Source organism: Macaca thibetana, chromosome 9 (assembly GCF_024542745.1).
Source record: "Macaca thibetana thibetana isolate TM-01 chromosome 9, ASM2454274v1, whole genome shotgun sequence".
Classification (NCBI taxonomy): domain Eukaryota; kingdom Metazoa; phylum Chordata; class Mammalia; order Primates; family Cercopithecidae; genus Macaca; species Macaca thibetana.
Genome location: NC_065586.1, coordinates 108,548,166 through 108,570,083, shown reverse-complemented (window position 1 = coordinate 108,570,083; position 21,918 = coordinate 108,548,166). Strand labels below are relative to the sequence as shown.

Below are 21,918 nucleotides of genomic sequence, written 5' to 3'. Positions count from 1 at the left end.
GGTCCTGGCTAATCTTACCAGCTGCTGTCTTCGGCAGCAGCAGTAATATCATTAATGGCTAGTATATCATGCATTTTCTGTGTAAGAACTGTGTTAGTGTGTTACATGCTTTATTTCACTGATTTTTACATTACAAGGTTGAAATTATTACTGTGTCATCCCCATTCTACAGATGGAGGAGACAGGCCTAGAGAGGCCAAGCAATTGTCCATGACCGCACATCCAGTAAGTGGCAGAACTAGGGTTCTAAACAGATCTGATGTCATGTCTGAGTCTGAATCATTTTGCTGTAATACTTTCTTGGTACAATTCTGAGGACAGCCATAAAGTGACAGGATTCACAACAGATCATTCTCTCTCTGTGAATGGTAAAGTAGGCAACAAATTGCAAAAAGATTACCTTAAGATTCTTCAGGAAGCCTACTTCATGTAACAGAATCTTTGCACCAGAGGAAAACATTCCCCACTTAAGAATTCACTCCCATCACTAGAGGAAAAGGAACTTCACAATAAAGTACTAACTGTATAGTTTCTGCTCATCCCTTTTCCTTACTTTCCCACAGAACCGTAATAATTAAAAAAAAAATTTCAAATATACTGCCATAAGGGTATTAAGAAAGAACTCACCCATCTCAGTTCAATTGCTAAAATTAGTTAAGATTCAAACACTTTAAGAGCAAAATCTCTTTATTGTTTAAAAAATATCACTGAGTAATCGATTTCTTTCTTAAAAGTTTTAAATGTTCACTCTTCTGTTCTTTTTGGAAGCAACACTTTAATACATTGTAACATGCACAGCACAAAGTTCATTTCAATAGATCTACCCACTGTACTTGAATTTAAGTAAGTTATTATGTTGGGGGAATGAACTGCTTTGGCTGGAAAGTTTGCTCCAATCTTTATCCTTCTTAACTCAAGTAAATTATAGTTCACCTCCTCTGGGTCACTTTTAGCTGAACACTGCACTTGCTAATGATGCCCAGAGAGAGATTATACTTACTTGTCATCAAACTATTTTTGCCATGGTTATATATATTAATGTCTGTTAATCTACATACATACATCTGAAATTCATAACTACATGGATATATTTTTCTTCTTTTTCTATTTATCAATTGAATACATTATAAAAGGGGCAAGCACAAGTCATTATTAAGAAGGCAACCACTGTATTTTTAAGAATTATGATTAGGCCAGGTGCGGTGGCTCACGCCTGTAATCCTAGCACTTTGGGAGGCCGAAGTGGGCAGACTGCGTGAGCCCAGGAGTTTGAGGCCAGCCTGGGCAACATGGCAAAACCCCATCTCTACAAAAAATATAAATAAATAAATCCAAAAAATATCAGCCAGGCACAGTGACTTGTGCCCGTAGTCCCAGTTACTTGGGAGGCTGAGGTGGGAGTAGCCTTGAGCCAGGAGGGAGAGGTTGCAATGAGCTGAGATTGCACCATTACACTCCAGCCTGGGCGACAGAGCAAGACCCTGTCTCATAAAGAAAAAAAAAATAAAAGAATTATGATTATTCAATAATACAAGTCAGTAAGCATTTTTCCAGAGCCAGCAATGCAGTCTCCTTTCAATTGTAACGTAGCTCCTGTGTTTGGGCCTTACATAATACTACAGCTAAGGAGAGGCGCAGTTTTTTTTAATTTATTTATTTGTTGAGATGGAGTTTCGCTCTTGTCGCTCAGGCTGGAGTGCAATGATGCAATCTCGGCTCATCGCAACCTCTGCCTCCCGGGTTCAAGCGATCCTCCTGCTTCAGCCTCCTGAGCAGCTGGAATTACAGGCACGCGCCAACACACCGGGCTAGTTTTGTATTTTTAGTAGAGACAGGGTTTCTCCATGTTGGTCAGGCTGATCAACTCCCGACCTCAAGTGATCTGCCCGCCTCGGCCTCCCAAAGTTTTGGGATTATAGGCATGAGCCACCCGCGCCCCACCCACAGTTTTATTTTTAAGGTACTGAATTCAAACAGTTTCCTTCTATGTGTTAAGAATTGTTACATTAAAATATAAAGGTAAGAAAAAAATTGTAACACGATCTGTTTTCTTGGAAATAGTTTTTACAACTTTGCATGCGAGGATGATTTTGTTACCTTGTAAAACAGCTTCCCAATACAAAAGCTAATAACCCAAAGAAATGTTTCTACTGCTAAAACAATTACAATTAAAAATGAGTAAAACTCTAACTGGAACCACAAGTCCTGATACTCTGAGGCTCTGGGACTCAATTCAAAGGAAGTGGTCTCCAACAATAACAAAAATCAAGATGATCTCTGGCAGTGGAGAAAAGCAGAACTGAAGAGAAGAGGCGAGGTGATGTATCATGAAGAGGTGAGGCCATCAGCCACTTTTGACACAAAAATCTCTGAGGCAGCAGAGCTTGGTGGTATATACTACCTTGGTTCTCTCCTCTTGTTCCCTTACTTGGACTCATAAACCTCTTTAAGACATCATCCATCTCCTCCAGAACTAACTGGGGACTTCAGGAGATGAGTGGGTTGTAAGTTCAGAGATCCTGGCTTCAAGCAAATATCCGTATTAACAGAAAATAGGTGAGGGGAAGAAAAACAAAGAAATAAGGAGAAAAAATTACTTATAAACATGTAAGTTTTGGGGGAAGTAGGGAAAGGGAAAGAGGAATGACAACTTAGGTCCGGGAGAAATTACTGCTAGTACCAGGACAACTGGGCAAGTGAAGTGCCCACCAATCCGAAGATTAATGAGCGCATCCCCCTTTCTACACTTTACATCCTAGAGCTAGGGTAAGGACAAGCCTAGCAGCCAGATGATGGTTCAGTTTCCCTAACAAAACTAAACAAAAATGTAAAATCCTTTTCTGTGATTAACTACTCAAATCTGTAGAGAAAGATAATCCCCGAAACAACATTTTCCAAACCAAAGTTACAAAAGATCATATTTATATTCACCTGCTCATTCACTTATTTTTCTGAGCCCCTAATAAGTAAGCACCAAGCAAATCAGACCCAGCTCCCACCTTCACAAAGGTGACAGTCTAGCATAGAAAATCAGATGTGCTAAAACACAAAAGCAAACCCCAAAACAAAAACACTTCCAGATGGGAGATGTGAAATTTTTTAAGTGTGAAAAACTACCTTGTACCAACTTTGACATAAAACTGCGTTATACAATAAATCCCCAAGAAGGATGAGAAACAAGAAATGGGGATGGGGGGATATGAAAAATACTAATGCTAATACAGCAACTAACAACACCAAAGGGGCTTTAAATATGTTTTTTAAATTTAATCTACCTAACAACCCCATGACAGAAGTACAATTTCCCCCCATTTACTAAGAAGAAAAGTTGAAAGAGACTAAGCAGTCTGCTTAAGAGGCACAACTTTTATTTTATTATTTTATTTTATTTATTTATTTGAGACGGAGTTTCACTCTTGTTGCCCAGGCTGGAGTGCAATGGCGAGATCTCGGCTCACTGCAACCTCTGCCTCCCCAGTTAAGAGGCACAACTTTTAAGTGACAGAGGTGGGATTTGAATCTAGGCACCCTGATTCTTACCTCTATTTTGCCGCATATAATTATAACAATATTATTACTAACACAACAACGCCGCTGTAGATTGTAGATCCATCAACTACGTACTTTCATTCATTTTCTTTGAATACTCACATCTCTAATTAACAAACGAAAACATTAAGACTCTTAAGACGTTAAGAAACGTTTCCAGGTTATACAAGTTCCAAGGGAGTGAAGTCGGGATTCGAACTCAGATGGCTCAGATTCCGAAGGCTCTTTTCACGGCACCCCACACCCGAACTTGACTCTTTACCCTCAACCAAGGCAAGCCCTACCCCTCCGGGAAACAGCCAGCACCACCCACTCCAGCCTCGCGCCTCACAGACACACTTGTTCGGGCGGCGTTCCACCGCCCGCACCCTCCCCGCGCTCCCCAGCACCCTCGCCCAGTCGGGCAGAGCTCTCACCAGGCGGGAGTCGTGGGACCCTCGCAATCTTGCTAGTGATCTCTGCAGTGAGCACCGCGAAGTCCTGCTCGTAACCTTCGAAGTCGGACGACATGACGGCTCCGGAACGAGTGGCCCAGGCCAAAGCCTAGGTCAGGGAAACGGCCTCGAGGGGCAGCGAGGGGCGCCGCGGCTTAGGAACCCCGGGAGGTGCCCCCGAGAGCAGAACGGAGAACCGGGAACAGCTCTCAACCCAGTCGCTTCCTGGTTGTTCGTCGCGATCTCGGTTCTCCGGAAATTGGGTTGCGTGCGTGCTTTATTTTCCGCTCCGTCTTCAAGATAATTAAGTTCGCTAAGGAAAAGCGCCCCAATTAGTGGCCCCCCCCCAAAAGCGTATGAAAATCTGCAGGTTCTGAGGGATCATTAGGAGAGTTTTTTTTCCCCTTCGTGTTCTGGGAATCGGCTCCGGATCCCCAAGCTACAGGTCACAGGAACTTGCTTCCGGAGGGAAGTTTGGGGCGGCGAACCCCCGGAAGTGACTGTAACGGAGACTGCGCAGGGGTCCTGAGCGGGAGAGTCGCGACAAGGGCGCTGGTCGAGAGGCATTCGGCTTGTAGCAGGTCCCGCACTCCAACCTTTCGCGGCCAGGGTTTGCTCTCTGCTTGTCCTGGACTGAGGTGCCCATGACGGAGTTATCCAAGGAGGAAGAAATCTGTTCCGGGTGAGCCCAGGCCGCCCCGGATATGCGATGGCTGAAGAGCGGACACCAGGGACCACACTGAGGTGGGAGTCAAGGCAGGGAATATAAGCAGGATTTTGGTGGTCTTTGCCCCCCCAGAGTAGGAGCCGGCCCTCCTGAATGTTGAGACCGACCTGGCTTACTAGGATATTTCTTCCTTGGGTGAGGATTTATTTCTAAGCCCTGTGCTCGATGACTCGGGCGGGAAACTGAGGCACAAGTCAACAGCGTCTGCTCTGTGGTAGTCTGTATTATCTATGTAGCTCAGATCTTCTTCCAGATCTTCGGATCCTGTCCAGGCAGAGATGCCCTTTCACAAATCTCCCCCGAGTTCGCCGTCCTGCCTTCCGTTTCCCTCGCTCCAGGAGGCACTTCCTCTTCTTTCTTCCCTGGAATCTTCTAATTCAGGTTCTTCTCCTGTACTCTTCTGGTCATAATTTCACACACATCACACACACTCTCGCTGTCTCTCTTTCCTTCCTTTCCTGGCGTGCTCTCTTTGCTTTCACTCTCGCTCCTTTACTTTTGGGCCAGATTGACTGTTCTCTTGATGTTTGGGTGGCGGGATAGAGGGGAGACTGCAGGCAAATGGCATAGACCATGTCTGACTCACACTTGGCTTAATTCAAGACTTTAGAATTTCATAAAGGGAGTTCATTGACTTGCCTTCTATTCTGGTTCACCCGTTTGTGACCTTGGTCTAATCACTCAGCCTCTCTCAGCCAATTTCTATTCTGTGAAGAATTCGGAAACCGAATTAGATCAACTCTAAGGTCCTGGTTGTCAGTTCTAAAATTCTTTGTCTTCTCAAACTATTCACTAAGCATTGGATGGTGACAGTCCCCTGAGAAGCTGAGAAGGAATAAAAACAACTATTTTGGAATCATGTATCCAGTTTGCATACCATTCAAACTTGTACCATATTTTGGATAAGTTAAAAGTAATTCTTTTTGCCATTTGACAAGATATGCATCCCAAAGTGTAGTGCACTTGTGAGATGCTGTGCTGTAGGTGTTTATTGTAGTTAACAAGTATGGTATGTAATAAACCGTTTTTTGCGGGGTTTTTTGTTTGTTTGTTTTGTTTTGTTTTGTTTTTAACTGAACTTTCCTATTTTTGTTTTCTTTAGGTTGGGTTTGAGACCAAGATACTGGATTCTCCTAGTTAAGATAAAGAGCTTTGGGTGCCTGACAGTGAAAATGGTGTAATCTGCGTAACAGTTCACAGTTTGAAGGCATGACAGTTAAAGAACACACATGGACTTGTGGCACATGGAAATGTGCACACAGAAAAAGGACATCTATAATTCTTTAAAAGTAGGAAGGTGTTCTTCCTCGCCAAAATGGGTACATTCTGTTCAGTTATCAAGTTTGAAAATCTCCAAGAATTAAAGAGACTGTGTCACTGGGGTCCCATCATAGCCCTCGGTGTTATAGCAATATGTTCTACAATGGCCATGATTGACTCAGTGTTGTGGTATTGGCCCTTACATACAACTGGAGGAAGTGTGAATTTCATCATGTTGATAAATTGGACTGTCATGATTCTTTATAATTACTTCAATGCCATGTTTGTCGGTCCGGGCTTTGTCCCTCTGAGGTGGAAACCGGTAAGAAAGATTCTGTAAGACAATGAACTTTAATGATAATCACATATTTGGTTTTTGCCGTATTTGCTAACGAATAATACCAAACACAGCCTACTGTTTGTTCTCATAGAGACTAAGTGTATTACTCTAATCACTGATCACTTAGGCTCGGAGACTTTATTTCATATCTGTTTGAACAAATTGATCCAAAATAGCATTTGCCAAAGCAATTTTATTGAATATTTGTTCTCCTTTAAAAAAAAGATGGAGGTGGGGTGGGTTCATGGTCAAAAGTTTAGGAAACATCACATGTCATACACAGTGAGGCTTGGCTGTAGGACCTTTTTTCATGTAATACTTTTAACATCCCTTAGAACTGAGAAAAACGCTTTAGAAACTGCTGGTTTAAATCATAAAGTTTTAAAATCATTGCACTGAAAATTTAGCATTGAGAAGTATAGTCCAAATCCATTTATAGTTTAAAAACTACTGGGAAGTTTATGCTTCTGAATGTCCATGTTTCCTGCTAAGGGACGTCACCTGATGGCTTGTCAGAAAGGCAGAATCTTGGGCTCCACTTCAGACCTACTGAATCAGAACCTTTATTTTAATAAAGTGTCCAGGTGATTCTTAGGTATATTAAAGTTTGGGAAACACTGGTGTATATCGTGTGCTGTGTACTATTCAGAATGAGTACAGAGAAGGGCCAGACACAATTTGAATTCTGAAAGAGCTTATAACCTAAGCAAGAAACAAACGCACTTGTGCAAATCACTAAACTATTAAGTAGAATGTGATGGGTGCTGTTGAAGTTAGAAGAATTGAGCATTTTCAGTTGGGGACCTGAGGGAGGAGTGGGTATTTCCAAAGGAGATGGGGAAGAGGGCGTGCAGGTTGAGAGAATGGTGGGGGCACATATTCAGAAGCAATGGACAGCCCTGTGTGGCTGGGGAAAGACTATGTAGTGCAGAGACAGCTGAAACAAAGGCAGATCGTGATGGTCTGAAATACATGAGAAATTGTAGACCATAGAGAGTGTTAGGGGTTTTCAGGCAGAGTCTGACACAGTCAGAGTTGGGTTATAGGAATGTTATTTTGACAATACATGGTTTGTGCTAAAGAAAAACTACAGTAAAGGAGACTAGTTAGGAAGTGATTAAAGTGATAAAAATGATTAAAATGGCTCAAGAAAGGGGTAGTGACAGGGGTAATGTCAAGGAGGGAGCAGATTTCAGTAAGAGTATCAACTCATGCTTAACTCCTCCCTCTAAAATACCTGCCAAGTTGTCAGCTGCCTTTTTCTGAACTCCATCCGCTAAGAATTGGGGTAAGTAGAACCAACTATGACATTGAATTTAGATGGAGCACAGGGAAGAAACATTTAAAAGGACTTCTGCGTAATTGGGAAAGTGATGCTGCTCTTACCAGAAAATTGTTATATAAAAATATAAAATATTCTTGGCCGGGCGCGGTGGCTCAAGCCTGTAATCCCAGCACTTTGGGAGGCCGAGGCGGGTGGATCACGAGGTCAGGAGATCGAGACTATCCTGGCTAACACGGTGAAACCCCGTCTCTACTAAAAATACAAAAAACTAGCCGGGCGTGGTGGCGGGCGCCTGTAGTCTCAGCTACTCGGGAGGCTGAGGCGGGAGAATGGCGTGAACCCGGGAGGCGGAGCTTGCAGTGAGCAGAGATCACGCCACTGCACTCCAGCCTGGGAGACACAGCGAGACTCCGTCTCAAAAAAAAAAAAAAAAAAAAAAAAAAAAAAAAAATATATAAAATATTCTTATATATCCTCAAATAAGAGGACTGGAAGTGCAAGTTAAGACTCCCTCCTTCCCCTGTCTCCCATAAAAGAAAATCATACCTTAGGAATCATACTTGGGTTCAAGTATCTGATGCATTTTTGTTTCTGTTTTGCTGCCAAGGAAATTTCTCAGGATACCATGTATCTCCAGTATTGTAAAGTCTGCCAAGCATACAAGGCACCACGTTCACATCACTGCAGAAAGTGTAACAGGTACCTGTCTTTCTTGCTGTTCAGAGAGGACTGATCAACTAATTACTAATGTTTTCATTGTTCCTTCTACTACATTAGTGCTACTTCTATTCACTGCAAGGTTGCCATATTATAAAAAATACTGTCAAAATACTTGTATCCATAATCGCCATTTTATACTTAAATTATCCAGATAATGAATAGATTTAATTCTTCTTTGTTACAAGTGAAAAGCTTTTCTGGAAAAATACAGATTTACTTTGCCTCTTGTCCTGCGAGAACAAGGGGAAAATTATACTTTAAGTTTGTTTCCAGATATCAAGATTAATTGTGTTAGTCAGCTGCCATCTGGCCTAACTTTAGAATTGTTCTGAGTCTAAATTATAAGGGAGATCTGCTTTCCCCATGACTTATTGACAAACATTTACACTGTATACAAATCTAATAATCCAGGTGCCTGTTATCACAAATGTTTTAATATCAAAAACTTAATCAGAAGAAAACTATTAAAAATGTGAAATAATCTGTGACCTTTTTTAATGAACAGCTGTAATCACTGATTAGTAAGAAATTTAGAGAACTGTTGAAAGCAAATGAAGTTTTATTTGAGGCCAGAACATTGTCTTCTATCAACAGTAAGGAACAGATGCACGGCAAGACTTTGCTTATTATACCATATCTTATATTCTGGAGTTTGCTTGCTTAGCTCAGAGATCCACTAACTAAAGGATACTATGAGAACAGGAAGGAAGTTACATGTGTCTGTCTGAGTCCATTAACCCCAATGGAGGTTTATAAGGGATTTGTTGAGTCTACTGTAGGTCACTTGGGTCACTGCACTTACAAGCTGGAAGAAATCCAGGAACCATGCTCATTTCTTTATAATGAGCATTAGAAAGAGACCTTTCAATGGGTCTCCTGACTTCTTTAAACAAATACTTGTAGCTGACATCTTTTCCTCAGAAGCTGTTAGAAAGCCTGCCCTTTCCTGTGCTGTTCAGAATTTAAAAGGAGTCACTGTTCATAATTGTGTAAAAGCTCATAAAGATTTTTCTTTCTGTTCCATGAAGTATAATTCTCCCATAGCTCATGGACATGCTGGATTCCTATTTGCTTCATCTTTTGAAGACCAAAGTTATTTAAAGTAGACAGGATTTTCTGCCTCATGTTTTATGTAAATTTTTCTTGTTAGATGTGTGATGAAGATGGACCATCACTGTCCTTGGATCAACAACTGTTGTGGTTACCAAAATCATGCTTCGTTCACACTGTTTCTCCTTTTAGCACCACTGGGTTGTATCCATGCTGCTTTCATTTTTGTGATGACTATGTACACACAGCTTTATAATCGGGTAAGTGAAAATGAAAATGTTTTGTTATAAAATCATCCATGCAAGATTAAATGGTAGTTATCAACATTTAAGAGTTTCATTTGGAAATATGCTTTCTGTGATTTAGTTGGGGAAATAGAACTTTGTTTTACTGATATATGGGTTCCTTTTTAGAAAGCATTAAAACTTAAATTTTGAGATGAGGAAAGATTATTTCTTCTGAAAACTTACCTTACATGCTCTAGATGAAGCTGATAAATATTTTAATACTTTATATGTAATTTGTTAGACTTCAAACTTAATAGTTATGGAAAGAATAGTGAGAAGAAAGACAACACTAGTGCTTCCTACTTCCATCCCATTCATGTGGCAAGTTGTAGTTCTTTGTTCATTTCTGATTCTAGTGCCCTGGAACGTGGCTCATGGAGCAGATACATACCATAAAATATAAACAGATTAAACCAGCAAGAGATCAAGTTGATTTATGGGCAAGTAGTCATGAGATAAAGTTCAGGGGACACAAACAAAACTCCCTAAAGAGGCCTTGAAAGTAAATGAGAAACACACACCTGATGGGACTGCCAAACTGTAGAGTCTGTCTTTTGGGGAGGGGACAGCCCATATTTGATCTGCAAGCTTGTGATGTTTGGAAATTCTAGCCCAGAACAATCTGAAAATCTGGATTTTTATGTGAAATCTCTTGATTTTTAAATGTTGGCACCTAATTCTGAATGTTGAAACTTTATGCAGGCCAGGCAGCACACATCTGTGGCCATATTTGGCCTGCATTTTATCAGTTCTTCACCACTGTTTGTAAAACATGAGGGAAGAAACTACTGAATCCTAGGCAGCGCTTGTCACCGTGGAAGAATACTGCAGCGTAGAATAGCAAGGAGAAGAGAGAAGACATAGTTCTGGTTTAGATTAGTGTCTAATGTTGTCTATGCATGTTGGTAAGGTCTCCTTGACACTTACTGAGGAAACAACAACAACAAAAAGTAACATTTGAGAAAACTAAGAATGATACCCTGCACATCGGTCTGAGCTTGTTACAATATTAATTAAAAATAGCTGGCCGGAGCGGTGGCTCACGCCTGTAATCCTAGCACTTTGGGAGGCCGAGGCGGTGTGGTTCACAAGGTCAGGAGTTCGAGCAGCCTGGCCAATCTGGTGACACCATGTCTCTACTAAAACTACAAAAAATTAGCCAGGTGTGATGGTACACGCCTGTAGTCCCAGCTACTCAGGAGGCTGAGGCAAGAAAATCGCTTGAACCCGGGAGGTGGAGGTTGCAGTGAGTCAAGATCACGCCACTGCACTCCAGCCTGGGCGACAGAGTGAGACTCCGACTCAAATAAATCAATAAAATAAAAATAGCTGTGTTTGCTTTGGCCACAGGGCCATGTTGTCATCTCTTTGATCAGGTTATTTTACATGTCACAGTAGAGTCTGACCAGTTACCATAACCAAATATTTTGTGTGTGTGCTGTTGTTGCTGTGATAGCTCTCCTTTGGGTGGAACACAGTGAAGATTGACATGAGTGCAGCCCGGAGAGATCCTCTTCCAATTGTTCCATTTGGATTAGCTGCATTTGCTACCACCTTGTTTGCCTTGGGATTAGCTTTAGGAACAACCATAGCTGTTGGGATGTTGTTTTTTATCCAGGTAAGCATCTCAGTTACGTCTAGTCAAAAGTGTCAAGTTGTTGGGACTGATTGAACAAGAAAGAGATAAAGACTGTATTTAAGTGTGCAGTATGAAATGGAAATTGTTTTTGCTTATTTCATTTAGGTAACTAATCTCCTGTGTATTCTTCAGATAATTTTGATTTAATTTTGCCAGAATTTCTAGGTATTGATTTAGTTTTTCAAATGTAAACTTGGAGTTAGGTAAGTTCTGGAGCACTTCAAAATTGAGAGAGCACTTCTCACCTGTACAGTCTCTCTTGCTCTTCACCTCCACCCCAATAGAGGAGTCCGACAGATGATTAATTCATTGATTCTCAAAAAGGTTAAGTGACTTACCCAATGTCACCCATTCATATACTTGGTAAACATTAATGTTATTTTATAATAGTATCTATTTAATAATAGTAGTAATCATAATATAGCTAACATTTATTGAGCACTTATTATGTGTAAGGCACTGTTTTAGGCACTTTACATGTATTAGCTCATTTAATCTCCGTAACAGCCCTATGATAAAGATGCTATTTAATGCCTACTCTGATGAATCATTCTGCTAATTTCTGAGGCTACAAAAATGATAATGAAGAGGTAGCTGCCCTTAGGAACTGACAGTTAATATTAAACAGTTAATCCAGGGCCATATGTCATAGATTTATGTGCAAAGTGCTATGAGAGCACAGAGGAGGACCTGGCTCTGAAGGGACCAAAAACCATTCTTTTTTTTTTTTTTTTTTTTTTTTTTGAGATGGAGTCTCACTCTGTCGTCCAGGCTAGAGTCCAATGGTGCGAACTCAGCTCACTGCAACCTCCGCCTTCCGGGTTTAAGCAGTTCTCTGCCTCAGCCTCCCAAGTAGCTGGGATTACAGGCACCTGCCACCACACCCGGTTAATTTGTGTGTTTTTAGTGGAAACAGAGCTTCACCATCTTGGCCAGGCTGGTCTTGAACCCCTGACTTTGTGATCCACCTGCCTCAGCCTCCCAAAGTCCTGGGATTATAGGCGTGAACCACTGCGCCTGGCCCAAAAACCATTCTTATGACTTATTGCATTCACATAATTCTTTCATTGATTCATTGAAGGCCTACTGTGGGCCAGGTATTATCCACTAGGCCCTTGGAATAGAATGAGGACTCCTGGGCCAAGACTTTTTATTTTTTTTTGTTGTTGTTTGTTTGTTTGTTCGTTTGTTTTGAGACGGAGCCTGACTCTGTTGGCCCAGGCTGGAGTGCAATGGCACGATCTTAGCTCATTGCAGCCTCCGCCAAGGCTGTTTCTAATATACTACACTGTCTCTCTGAAGGCACATCCAGACTTTAAGGGAACTCTTGGTTTTAAAATAATCTGGTTTTGTTTATACTTTATTATCGTCTACTAGCCTGGGACCAAATTCTTTGAAAACTTTCCCCCAATGCCTCTAATTTAGAATCATATTAGAAATAAACTAAGATCCTATAATATAAAAGCCTGTATATGTGGAATCAGTCATACCTAGGAAAATCAAATAATAAAGACTGAATACATTCATTATTTTTAAGGCAAGTGAAATATTGAGGTTGACTGAAATGAGTCACTGTTACTTCTCATAAATAGATTAATCATAAATTTAGTTAGTTAAAAATAATGATAAAAGATTTTAATAGCAAATTACAAGTAAGCACTGATTAAATGGATTATATCAGTGTTTTATTAATACTCGCAAAACCTTGCTCTGAAAATAGTACTTATGACATGAAGTTGATTACCATACTAGATTCAGGTTTGATTATGGATAGGTGTAATCATTGTTTCGGAGAGGTACTGTGGTGCAGTAGTTAAGAACGAGGACTTCGGAGTCAGATGGCTGACGTGGTAATTGTGGTACTTAACCTCTGTTTTCCTTGGTATCTTTATCAATGGAATGGAGTAATAAAAGCTGTCTCAGAGAATTATGAATATGATAATCTTAAAGAAACCAAGGTCACATTATTAAATTTTACTATCATTTAATTTCCAGATGAAAATAATTCTCAGAAACAAAACTTCTATTGAGTCATGGATTGAAGAGAAGGTAAGTTTTAATTATTTCTTCAATATTAAAAAAGTATATTAATAAAGGACTGGTAAAGTCCTCAGTATTAATAAAGTCTGTTAATAGACCGGATTAACGAAAAGTGCCTGAAAGTGAAGACATGGCTGCCAAATGGCTACCATAAGTCATTTGCATGCCACATAAAAGGTGAATATAGGAAACATTTTTATTCGTTCTATAACTCCCACAGAAATGTGCTTCTCATACACCCTGAGTGGTTGCAGAGGCCTAAGCCACACGTCAAACCATCTGTTCGTTCTCTCTTAGACTAAAAGAGAAAGCAACCCATTTGGAAAGGAGCTTCCACCCTACCAAGCTGCCATCAAGTTTTCCTCAATGTTTTAGACATTCAATGCAGCTCCTAACATTTAGCTCATCACAGACCTCACAGCCTCCAATACCTCATGCTGTCCATTGTGATTCTAGCGTGAAACACAAATCTGACTACCCTGCTCCCTGTTTAAAACTTCTCAGAGCCTCACCATTCCTGTGGCAGGGATTGAAACCCACATACCTGCAGGGTCTGGGCAGATAACGTCCATGAAGGGGAGCAAGCCTGTATACCAAAGAGTTGCCTGGCAGACCAAGCTGATTGTTGCCAGAGGGGAATATTCACAATTTCCAAATTACAAAATAGGGAGAAGAATAGCATCGTTTTATATCTTTACAAATCTCTTTAATGTCTGACTTAAGAGAAGACAGTTGGATTCTCACTTCTGCATTCAGTCTGTTGAGATGTATTGCTTCGATTGAAGTATGTGAAGATCCAGCCTCACAGAGATAAGTAGATAGAAAAGGATAGAGTATTTTAATAGGCCTTTTACATGATAATAGTGGATGTTCTTCCATATTACATTGAAAACTTGACAAGTGATATTTCTTATCAGTAAGATTTGTATACCTTTTTATTTTAAAACTCATCAGCCTATCTTGCTCTTTGAATGAATCTTTTACCAGTATGTGGTTTTATGTAACATCAGGCATTGGTCATTTGGGAGATACTGATTTACGGGGTTATGTAGATTTTCCAAACGTTAAACACCTTTCGTTATACAATATCCCAAAACTGCATTCACTTATGTCAATATATTAGTTTTATAAGAAAAAAATCCTTAAGTATTGGAAAGCTGTCAAGCTCACAGTGGTAGATGCAAGTTTGTTTTTTTTTTAATTCTAATATGCATTTGAAAGCCTTATTTTTTTTATCATCAACCCACACTGTCAGTCAGTTCCCTTGAAGTGACTGCCTGACTGTTCATTTTTGAGAAAATGTTCAGCAAGTACTAAAGTCCAGATAACCTGAGTTTGCTAAATTACTCATTCTTTCAAGTAAAAATAGTGTTACATTAAAAAAGCTGGCTCTCCAGCTTTTGTTACCTTACAGCTTAACAACTATTTTCCTTGAGATGATCATTCTACTTGGGCACGCTTTATGTATACTTCTCATTTTGTCACACAGACTGTTAAAAGTAAAGAACATCTCCTTGAGAATTGAGATTTAATGTTTAAAAATAACTTTTACTGCTTCATCAAGGACGTTCTTACATGAAATTGCTCATAATGACTACCAACACAGTTTGGTGCCACTGCCCTGGTTTCTGCTAAGATGCCAACAGTTTTATTCACCATTGCAAATGTCAACATAACGAAAAGACAAATAACATTTCAGTGTTATTATGAAAATAGCTTGGCCTTAATGACTAGCAAGAAAAAGTCTTGAAAACTCAAACTGATCTTCAAAGCATGCTTTGAGAGCCACTGATGTACAGGTTTTAGGTGTGAGCTTCTTAGCTTCTACATAAATAAGACCTTTTATGACTTCTTTTTTTGTTTTTTGGCGACGGAGTCTCACTCTGTTGCCCAGGCTGGAGTGCAGTGGCACAATCTTGGCTCACTGCAACCTCCACCTCCTGGGTTCAAGTGATTCTCCTTCCTTAGCCTCCCAAGTAGCTGGGATTAAAAGATGTATGCCACCACGCCCAGCTAAGTTTTGTATTTTTAGTAGAGACAGGCTTTCACCATGTTGGCCAGGCTGGTCTCAAACTCCTGACCTCAAGTAATCCACCCATCTCAGCCTCCCAAAGTGCTGGGATTACAGGCATGAGCCACTGCACCCAGCCGACTTCTTTTTATCTACTTCTCCTGCCTCATTTCCTACCCTTCTCTACACTGTCTGTCACACTTGATACTAAATTACTCATAGTTTGTACATCTTATGCTGCTGTATCCTTGCACATGTTGTTCCCTCTGCCTAGAATGCTCTTCACTCTCGTTTTGCCTGATTTCTTCCTTCTCAAGACTTAGTTAAGGTATTGTTTCTCCCAAGGACCCTTCCTGGACATTCCCTAGACTTGGCTAAGTACTTTTGTTTCCTTGGTTCCCCTTTCCCATAGCATCTACCACACCCCTTCGTCACCTTTTAACACACAATATTGATAGAATCCTAACTTCATGGAGTGTTTCTGTTAGGCAAAGACATGTCTTAGTCATTTTATAAATGACTCTTATATTTACCAGTTTTTCTTTGTAAATAGCCTAGATCTCTGTTCTTTGAAATTCAGTCCATTTTGAAGACTCTGAAGCTTTTGTTTATAAAAAAGAAAAAAATTATTCTTTACTTTCTGGGGAGGATGAATTTATATAATTTAGTAGATTCATATGCATTATAGTTTAATAATTATTTTAGTAAATAGTTAACTTTCATATCACTTAACAGATAATTGCAATAACATTTTCCATAAAACATTGTCCCCTGATAATCAAATATTTCAAAATATCATTTCTGATAAGCATAATAAATATATTGACATTAGATTAACTTTTTTTTTTATTATATTTGCTAATGACCAAGGCTCCTTATAAACCGATGCTACATTTAGAAATTACTTCAGATGAGACTGAGTATGCTCAGTGGTATGGCCATACACTAGAAATTATTTCCGAATTGGCACTTTATTGCTGAGTAAAAAATTCAAACAAATGACCATATTAAATTTATAGGAAATTTCTAGAAATTACCAGGTACTATCTACAACAAATTTGAAGGGTTTGTACACTTATTGTTAAAATAAATAATGTATCTTTGTACCACTAGGTGTCAGTGGAACTTAAGAAATCCAAAGCCAGTTTATTTCCTTAAGTTAAAGCTAACAATTTAAATGCGTGGAATATAATTTATGCAAGCTGAATAGTTATGTACATGCATAACATGTACATATAAATGCATATATGAGTATGTATACATGTGTGATAGTATAAAAAAGAAAGAAGATCTCCTGTATATACCTGCTAGCTTTAAAAAATGTTTTTCATAAAACAACTCTCCTATTACACCTTTCCTGGCCATTCCCATGGGCATCACTGCCACCCAGGATACAACTGTTACTTTCTGATACAACTGTTACATTCTGATGCACACCGCAGAACCTTGACTAAAACAGTTCCATCCTGAATAAACCCTTACCTTTCTCCTGAATCTGTTTATCAGCATCCCTTCTATATACCTGAATTGTTTTGTATTGCTGAACAACCAGGAGCATTGAGGACTTTTTATATATGAGATAAAGTTAGCTAACTCTTTTAGTAAGCCTTTATGAGTGCTTATTCGTAAAGAAACCCTGTCAGATATTTCCTAGGTAATCGTGTACAAGGTTGGTGTTCTGTATCAAGTTCTTCCTGTACTGTGATGAAGTTGTCTCTTGCTTCCGTGTACACTAATATTACAGCGAGGAGGAATTATTTTTATGAATGCTAGAAACTTGAGAAATAAGTGTTCTCAATAATATATTACTGAAGGCCACTTAGACAGAGGCAGCGGCCATCTTATATCTTTGTTACCCACAGGCTAAAGATCGAATTCAGTATTATCAACTAGATGAAGTCTTTGTTTTTCCATATGATATGGGAAGTAGATGGAGGAACTTTAAACAGGTATTTACGTGGTCAGGGGTCCCTGAAGGAGATGGACTTGAGTGGCCAGTAAGAGAAGGCTGTCACCAGTACAGCTTAACAGTGAGTATTTTTGTTAAATAGCCCTTCCTTTTTGCCTCACCTTCTTTCCCTTAACTCCCCCTCAACTCAAGTGACATGTTGTAGTAAAATAAGTAATACGAATGTTTTCACTCTGTCAAAATGGATCTAATAATTCTAAATCTCTCCTTATATCATGTCTCTCCCTTTATTTCAGTATCTCCTTAACTCTCTATACCTGTGAGATAAAGTCCTGATCCCTTAACATAGTTTTATGAAATCTGACCAAAAATTATCTTCCAACTTACAGTATCATATGAATTCCTTATACATTCCTGTCACCCAACTTTGCCCACAATTTTTTCATCTTACGTGACCTCCACTCTATCTAAAATTATTAAGACTCGTTCCAGTCTTACCTCTTCCATAAAGTCTAACTTACCCCCGTAGACTCATCTGAATTTGGCATTTAATCACATACTACTCTATGGTAGCTCACGAAGTCCCATTTTTTTATTTAATTCTGGTATCTTATATCTGTAACATCATAAGATTCTAGGACAGAGATCATGAGTTATCTTTTTTTCTCCTATTATATCTAATATAGTGCTATTTAATAGTAGCTCTGTCAAAATAAGTTATAATGATGACTTTTATTCATTCATTCAACTTCATTGTTAAATGTTCTTCATTATTCATTTGTAGTGTGTCTGCTACGTCTCTACAGAATCAGTGACTCTCAGTGTTTTCACCTGAGAAGCTTCATGAGGGCAGAGAATATACTCCCTGATCCCTGGGCCACAGTAAGCACTCTAGGAATATACACAGATGAGGACGTTAGAGAGTGAATAGCGAGAGGAAAGCCTCGCTCTCAGCCCCTGGTTCTTAGCATAGGGCCTTTTTTCCATGCTGAAACAACCTGTGGCCTTTAAATTATCAGCAACTGGAAATGCTGGAAAATTGGGGGTTTGCCGTATCACTTTGACAGTTGATGAGGAAAGGCTATTTTTCAACATTGAGACAAGAGATTTCATTTTTTTCTTTTTATTTCTTCCAGATAGAACAGTTGAAACAAAAAGCAGATAAGAGAGTCAGAAGTGTAAGTACTTCTTTTGCAGGGGTAATGTTTTTTTTTCTTTTGTTAGGCTCTGTACTTCCATACAGTTTTTTTAATTGACTGACTAGAAACCAATTGTTGGCTTTTATTAAATAGTATTCCTTAATACATTTGTTGAAATTTTATGCAGTTAACTTTTGTTTTTATTTAAATAGTTGGGACTAGAGGTTGGGAGGAATTTAGTCAATTTATATTGCCAACATAGGAAAATAATTATCCTCAATACAGCTCCTTAATGTGAAACCTATCCTTACAACTGTGTTGTTGGATATGATGGCCACCAGCCATATGTGGCTGTTTTATTTAAATTTGTTAAAATTAAATAAATTTAAAAATTCAGTTTCTTATTTGAGTTTACCACATTGTAAGTGCTCACTCAGTAGCTGCATGTGTCAAGTGCTGCTGCATTGGATAGCACACATACAGAACATTTCCATCATAGCAGAATGTTCTCAGCCCTGCTCTAACTTTAATTCTTAGCTATAGGCTTGAAATGAAGAGTAAGAAAAGCCTTGAGAACTAGAAACATCAGTTGCTTCCCAGGGAAGGGGATGGGGAACTGGGAGGTTCCCCTAGAAGGGGAACTAGAAGGCTTGTCACTGGATATTTTGGATCTCCCTTTAAAATTTGAAATTCAGACTTAAAACTCAGATATCATGGGTGGATATTTAAAGGTTTCTTCTGATCACTGATGACAGGTTCGCTATAAAGTAATAGAAGATTATAGTGGTGCCTGCTGCCCTTTGAATAAAGGAATCAAAACCTTCTTCACAAGCCCCTGCACTGAAGAACCTCGAATACGGCTACAAAAAGGGGAATTCATTTTAGCCACAAGAGGTTTACGGTAAGTAATAGGAAGTACTGCATTTCTTATTCGATGACAAAATCAGTATATAGCCTAAAAAATTAACTTTAATCTTTTAAATATTTCAGATACTGGTTGTATGGAGACAAAATCCTTGATGATTCCTTTATAGAAGGTATGGAAATGGAACGACATGTTTAAAGGACAAGACTATTAGCAATAATTCCACATTTTACAAGAGTAACTTTTATAAACCAGTCATGCCTAATGCATTAGGGGAACTGCATAGAAGGGCATATGACTAAGCAACAAAAGGAACCTCCTTATATATTTCTCTATAGCTCTTGTATTTTTCAGGTCTTTTTAATGATAGCTAACATTTGAGCTCATAACTATGTGACAAGTACTTGTATAAGTGCTTCCCTTAAGGTGTAAAAGTCCCCAAAAGACCTCGGAGGTAAGCACTATCATTTACATTCTATGGAGGGAACTCTGAAGCACAGAGAGGCAACTTGCCCATAGCTATGCACTGAAAACAGATGGAGCGAGGGCTTAACGCCAAGCAATCTGACTCCACATTCTGTGCATCAAACCCCTGTACTGTTTGCTCCCCCGACTTTGAATGAGCATTTTTCTTACTATAAAAACCAGTAGATTAAAACTTTGCGTATGTTTTTTCTTTTCTTAAGTTTTATAATTGTTTCTTTTTAAAGTTAAGATTAGCTCGGGATGTTCTTTAAAAAACAGTTGGGGTTAATCATAAATTAACTTCTTATGACGGCCGTGATCTAGAAATGTATATGTTAGGCCAGGTGCGTGACTCATGCCTGTAATCCCAGGACTTTGGGAGACCAAGGCAGATGGATCACTTGAGGTCAGGAGTTCAAGACCAGCCTGGCCAACATGGTGAAACTCCATCTCTACTAAAAATATAAAAATTAGCTGGCATGGTGGCATGCGCCTGTAATCCCAGCTGCTCCGGAGGCTAAGGCAGGAGAATTGCTTGAACCCAGGAAGCGGAGGTTGCAATGAGCCGAGATTGTGCCACTGCACTCCAGCCTAGGTGACACAGCAAGACTCCATCTCAAAAAAAGAAAAAGAAATATGTATGTTAGAAAAAGTCTAAAAAGGAAATTTACAAAGACTCCAAGAAGATAGTTCCCTGGAAAAGACGTAGTGTGATGGTGTGCCAAACACCTTTCCTGATCATACACATATAAGTAAACACCATACTGAGTTCCCCCCGACTCTTGTTAGGAGCTGTCTTTAACCACATTAGTCCCTATTCTGGATCATAGAATTTGGGAAATATCTGTTCCTAGCTTGTAATAAACATTTAAAAACCTTAATTTTTTTCCCCTTTAAACTGTGCTTATATTAGATAGCAAAGAGGGGAATAAAAGTCTGACTAAAAGCTTATTAATTTGAAGTAATAGGACTTACTGCTTTCAGTAATGTCACTCACCCATCAGACAATTTCACCTCAATTTCGTTTTCTCCCTCAGGTGTTTCAAGAATAAGGGGATGGTTCCCTAGAAAATGTGTGGAAAAGTGTCCCTGTGATGCTGAAACAGATCAAGCCCCAGAGGGCGAGAAGAAAAATAGATAGCTGCTGTTAAAATGAAATTATCCTTTAAGTCTGCTTAATTACTTGAAAATTGTACATATTACTAAAGAATTATGCAAAGAGCCTACTCTGGTTAAGATGTTCTTTTCCTCAAAGGTGCCCTAGTGCCATGATTTAAATATTTTTATTACCGTTTTGAAATGGAGAAGCCATTCTGCATATGCCTTTGATTTCCTGCCCCTCTTTACCACCTCTTCCTCCCCGGTAAAGGAAAAACATTTCACCCAAGTAAGTTAGCGGCAGTTTCTCTAGGATTTTCTTAGGCACTGCACACTCTGGACCTCACCTGCAGATACAGTTCCCCCCTTGCCAGGAGCATCTGCATGTGGTACTTCTCTTTTCCCTCAGTTGATATTTCTTATATGATATTCTAGATACTATAGAACTCAATTTGTCAGATTCAGTATAAGCTCAGATTTTGTTACCTGTCTTTTAATAATGCAAATTTTGTCAAATCAAATAAAGATCAATGGATGTTCTGTATAATCAGTTTTTACTTAAAGCATTTTTCTTTTTGCCAACTAAAAAGGTTCATCCTAGTTCCTTATGGAAAAACTGCTCTGCTGCCCTGTGGACAATTGGCATCTTAAAACATGTCTCAAGACATGACACACTTGCTTCAACATATTAACCCTATTAACGGGATATTGTGGTCATAGTGATGGCAGTGGATGGCAGCAGTGGCCCAAAGGGGGTTGAGGGGGAGCCGTGATAGGCAGGAGCCAAGCATAGCTACAGCTGCCCAGTCATGGCTGCAGACCTGGGCATCCCTGTGCTCTAAGGGGCCCAGGGGAACCCCCCCACCACCACCACCACCAACCACCTGGCCTCTCCCTGCTCCTGGCACTCGCTCTGGAGTAAAGGTGAGGCCAAGCCCGGGTGCTGTCGGGATCTGGCCAGGTGTTCGTGAGCTCTGAATGGTGTTGACACACCGGCGCCCTGCTGCCTAGGCCCCCTCCGGGTTTTGGGCTGCCAGCCATAGAGGGTTCCAGCTGGTAAAGCAACACCCCAAGGATCCCATGGCAGTAGTGTTCTAGAC

General features: G+C 39.7%; 2 protein-coding genes across 13 annotated transcripts in view; one reads left to right on the top strand and one right to left on the bottom strand.

Moving 5' to 3' along the window:
* The window catches only part of VTI1A (vesicle transport through interaction with t-SNAREs 1A), a 500,904-nt gene extending 496,681 nt beyond the window's left edge, over positions 1-4,223 (bottom strand). For 7 of the 11 annotated variants that reach the window (XR_007728823.1, XR_007728822.1, XR_007728824.1 and 4 more), the window contains exon 1: positions 3,966-4,217. Coding sequence is in view for 8 of the 11 variants with exons in the window: in XM_050804425.1 (XP_050660382.1) it covers positions 3,966-4,059 (94 nt within the window). In the remaining 3 variants the exon portion in view is untranslated. Of the gene's footprint in view, positions 1-3,965 lie in introns of all 11 variants that reach the window. The other 4 variants (XM_050804418.1, XM_050804419.1, XM_050804420.1 and 1 more) reach the window with 2 other exon arrangements.
* Positions 4,224-4,471: 248 nt separating this feature from the next.
* ZDHHC6 (zinc finger DHHC-type palmitoyltransferase 6) lies at positions 4,472-21,365 on the top strand. 2 transcript variants are annotated; one of them, XM_050804415.1, is made up of 11 exons: positions 4,472-4,727; positions 5,813-6,292; positions 8,203-8,294; positions 9,466-9,625; positions 11,109-11,270; positions 13,287-13,340; positions 17,205-17,372; positions 18,388-18,429; positions 19,146-19,291; positions 19,381-19,427; positions 20,758-21,365. In XM_050804415.1, the coding sequence occupies exons 2-11, from the start codon at positions 6,026-6,028 to the stop codon at positions 20,859-20,861; spliced, it is 1,242 nt and encodes a 413-aa protein (XP_050660372.1). In that variant the 5' UTR covers positions 4,472-4,727; positions 5,813-6,025; the 3' UTR covers positions 20,862-21,365. The 2 variants fall into 2 exon arrangements, with proteins under 2 accessions (XP_050660372.1, XP_050660373.1); XM_050804416.1 differs by lacking the exon at positions 17,205-17,372.
* Positions 21,366-21,918: the final 553 nt, after the last annotated feature.

Excerpts from the sequence above, each read along its gene's own strand:
- ZDHHC6 (XM_050804415.1), top strand. The coding sequence starts at position 6,026 with ATGGGTACATTCTGTTCAGTTATCAAGTTTGAAAATCTCCAAGAATTA. Across the intron at positions 11,271-13,286 it reads GGATGTTGTTTTTTATCCAG|ATGAAAATAATTCTCAGAAA; the intron begins GTAAGCATCTCA and ends TTTAATTTCCAG. Across the intron at positions 18,430-19,145 it reads CAGATAAGAGAGTCAGAAGT|GTTCGCTATAAAGTAATAGA; the intron begins GTAAGTACTTCT and ends CACTGATGACAG.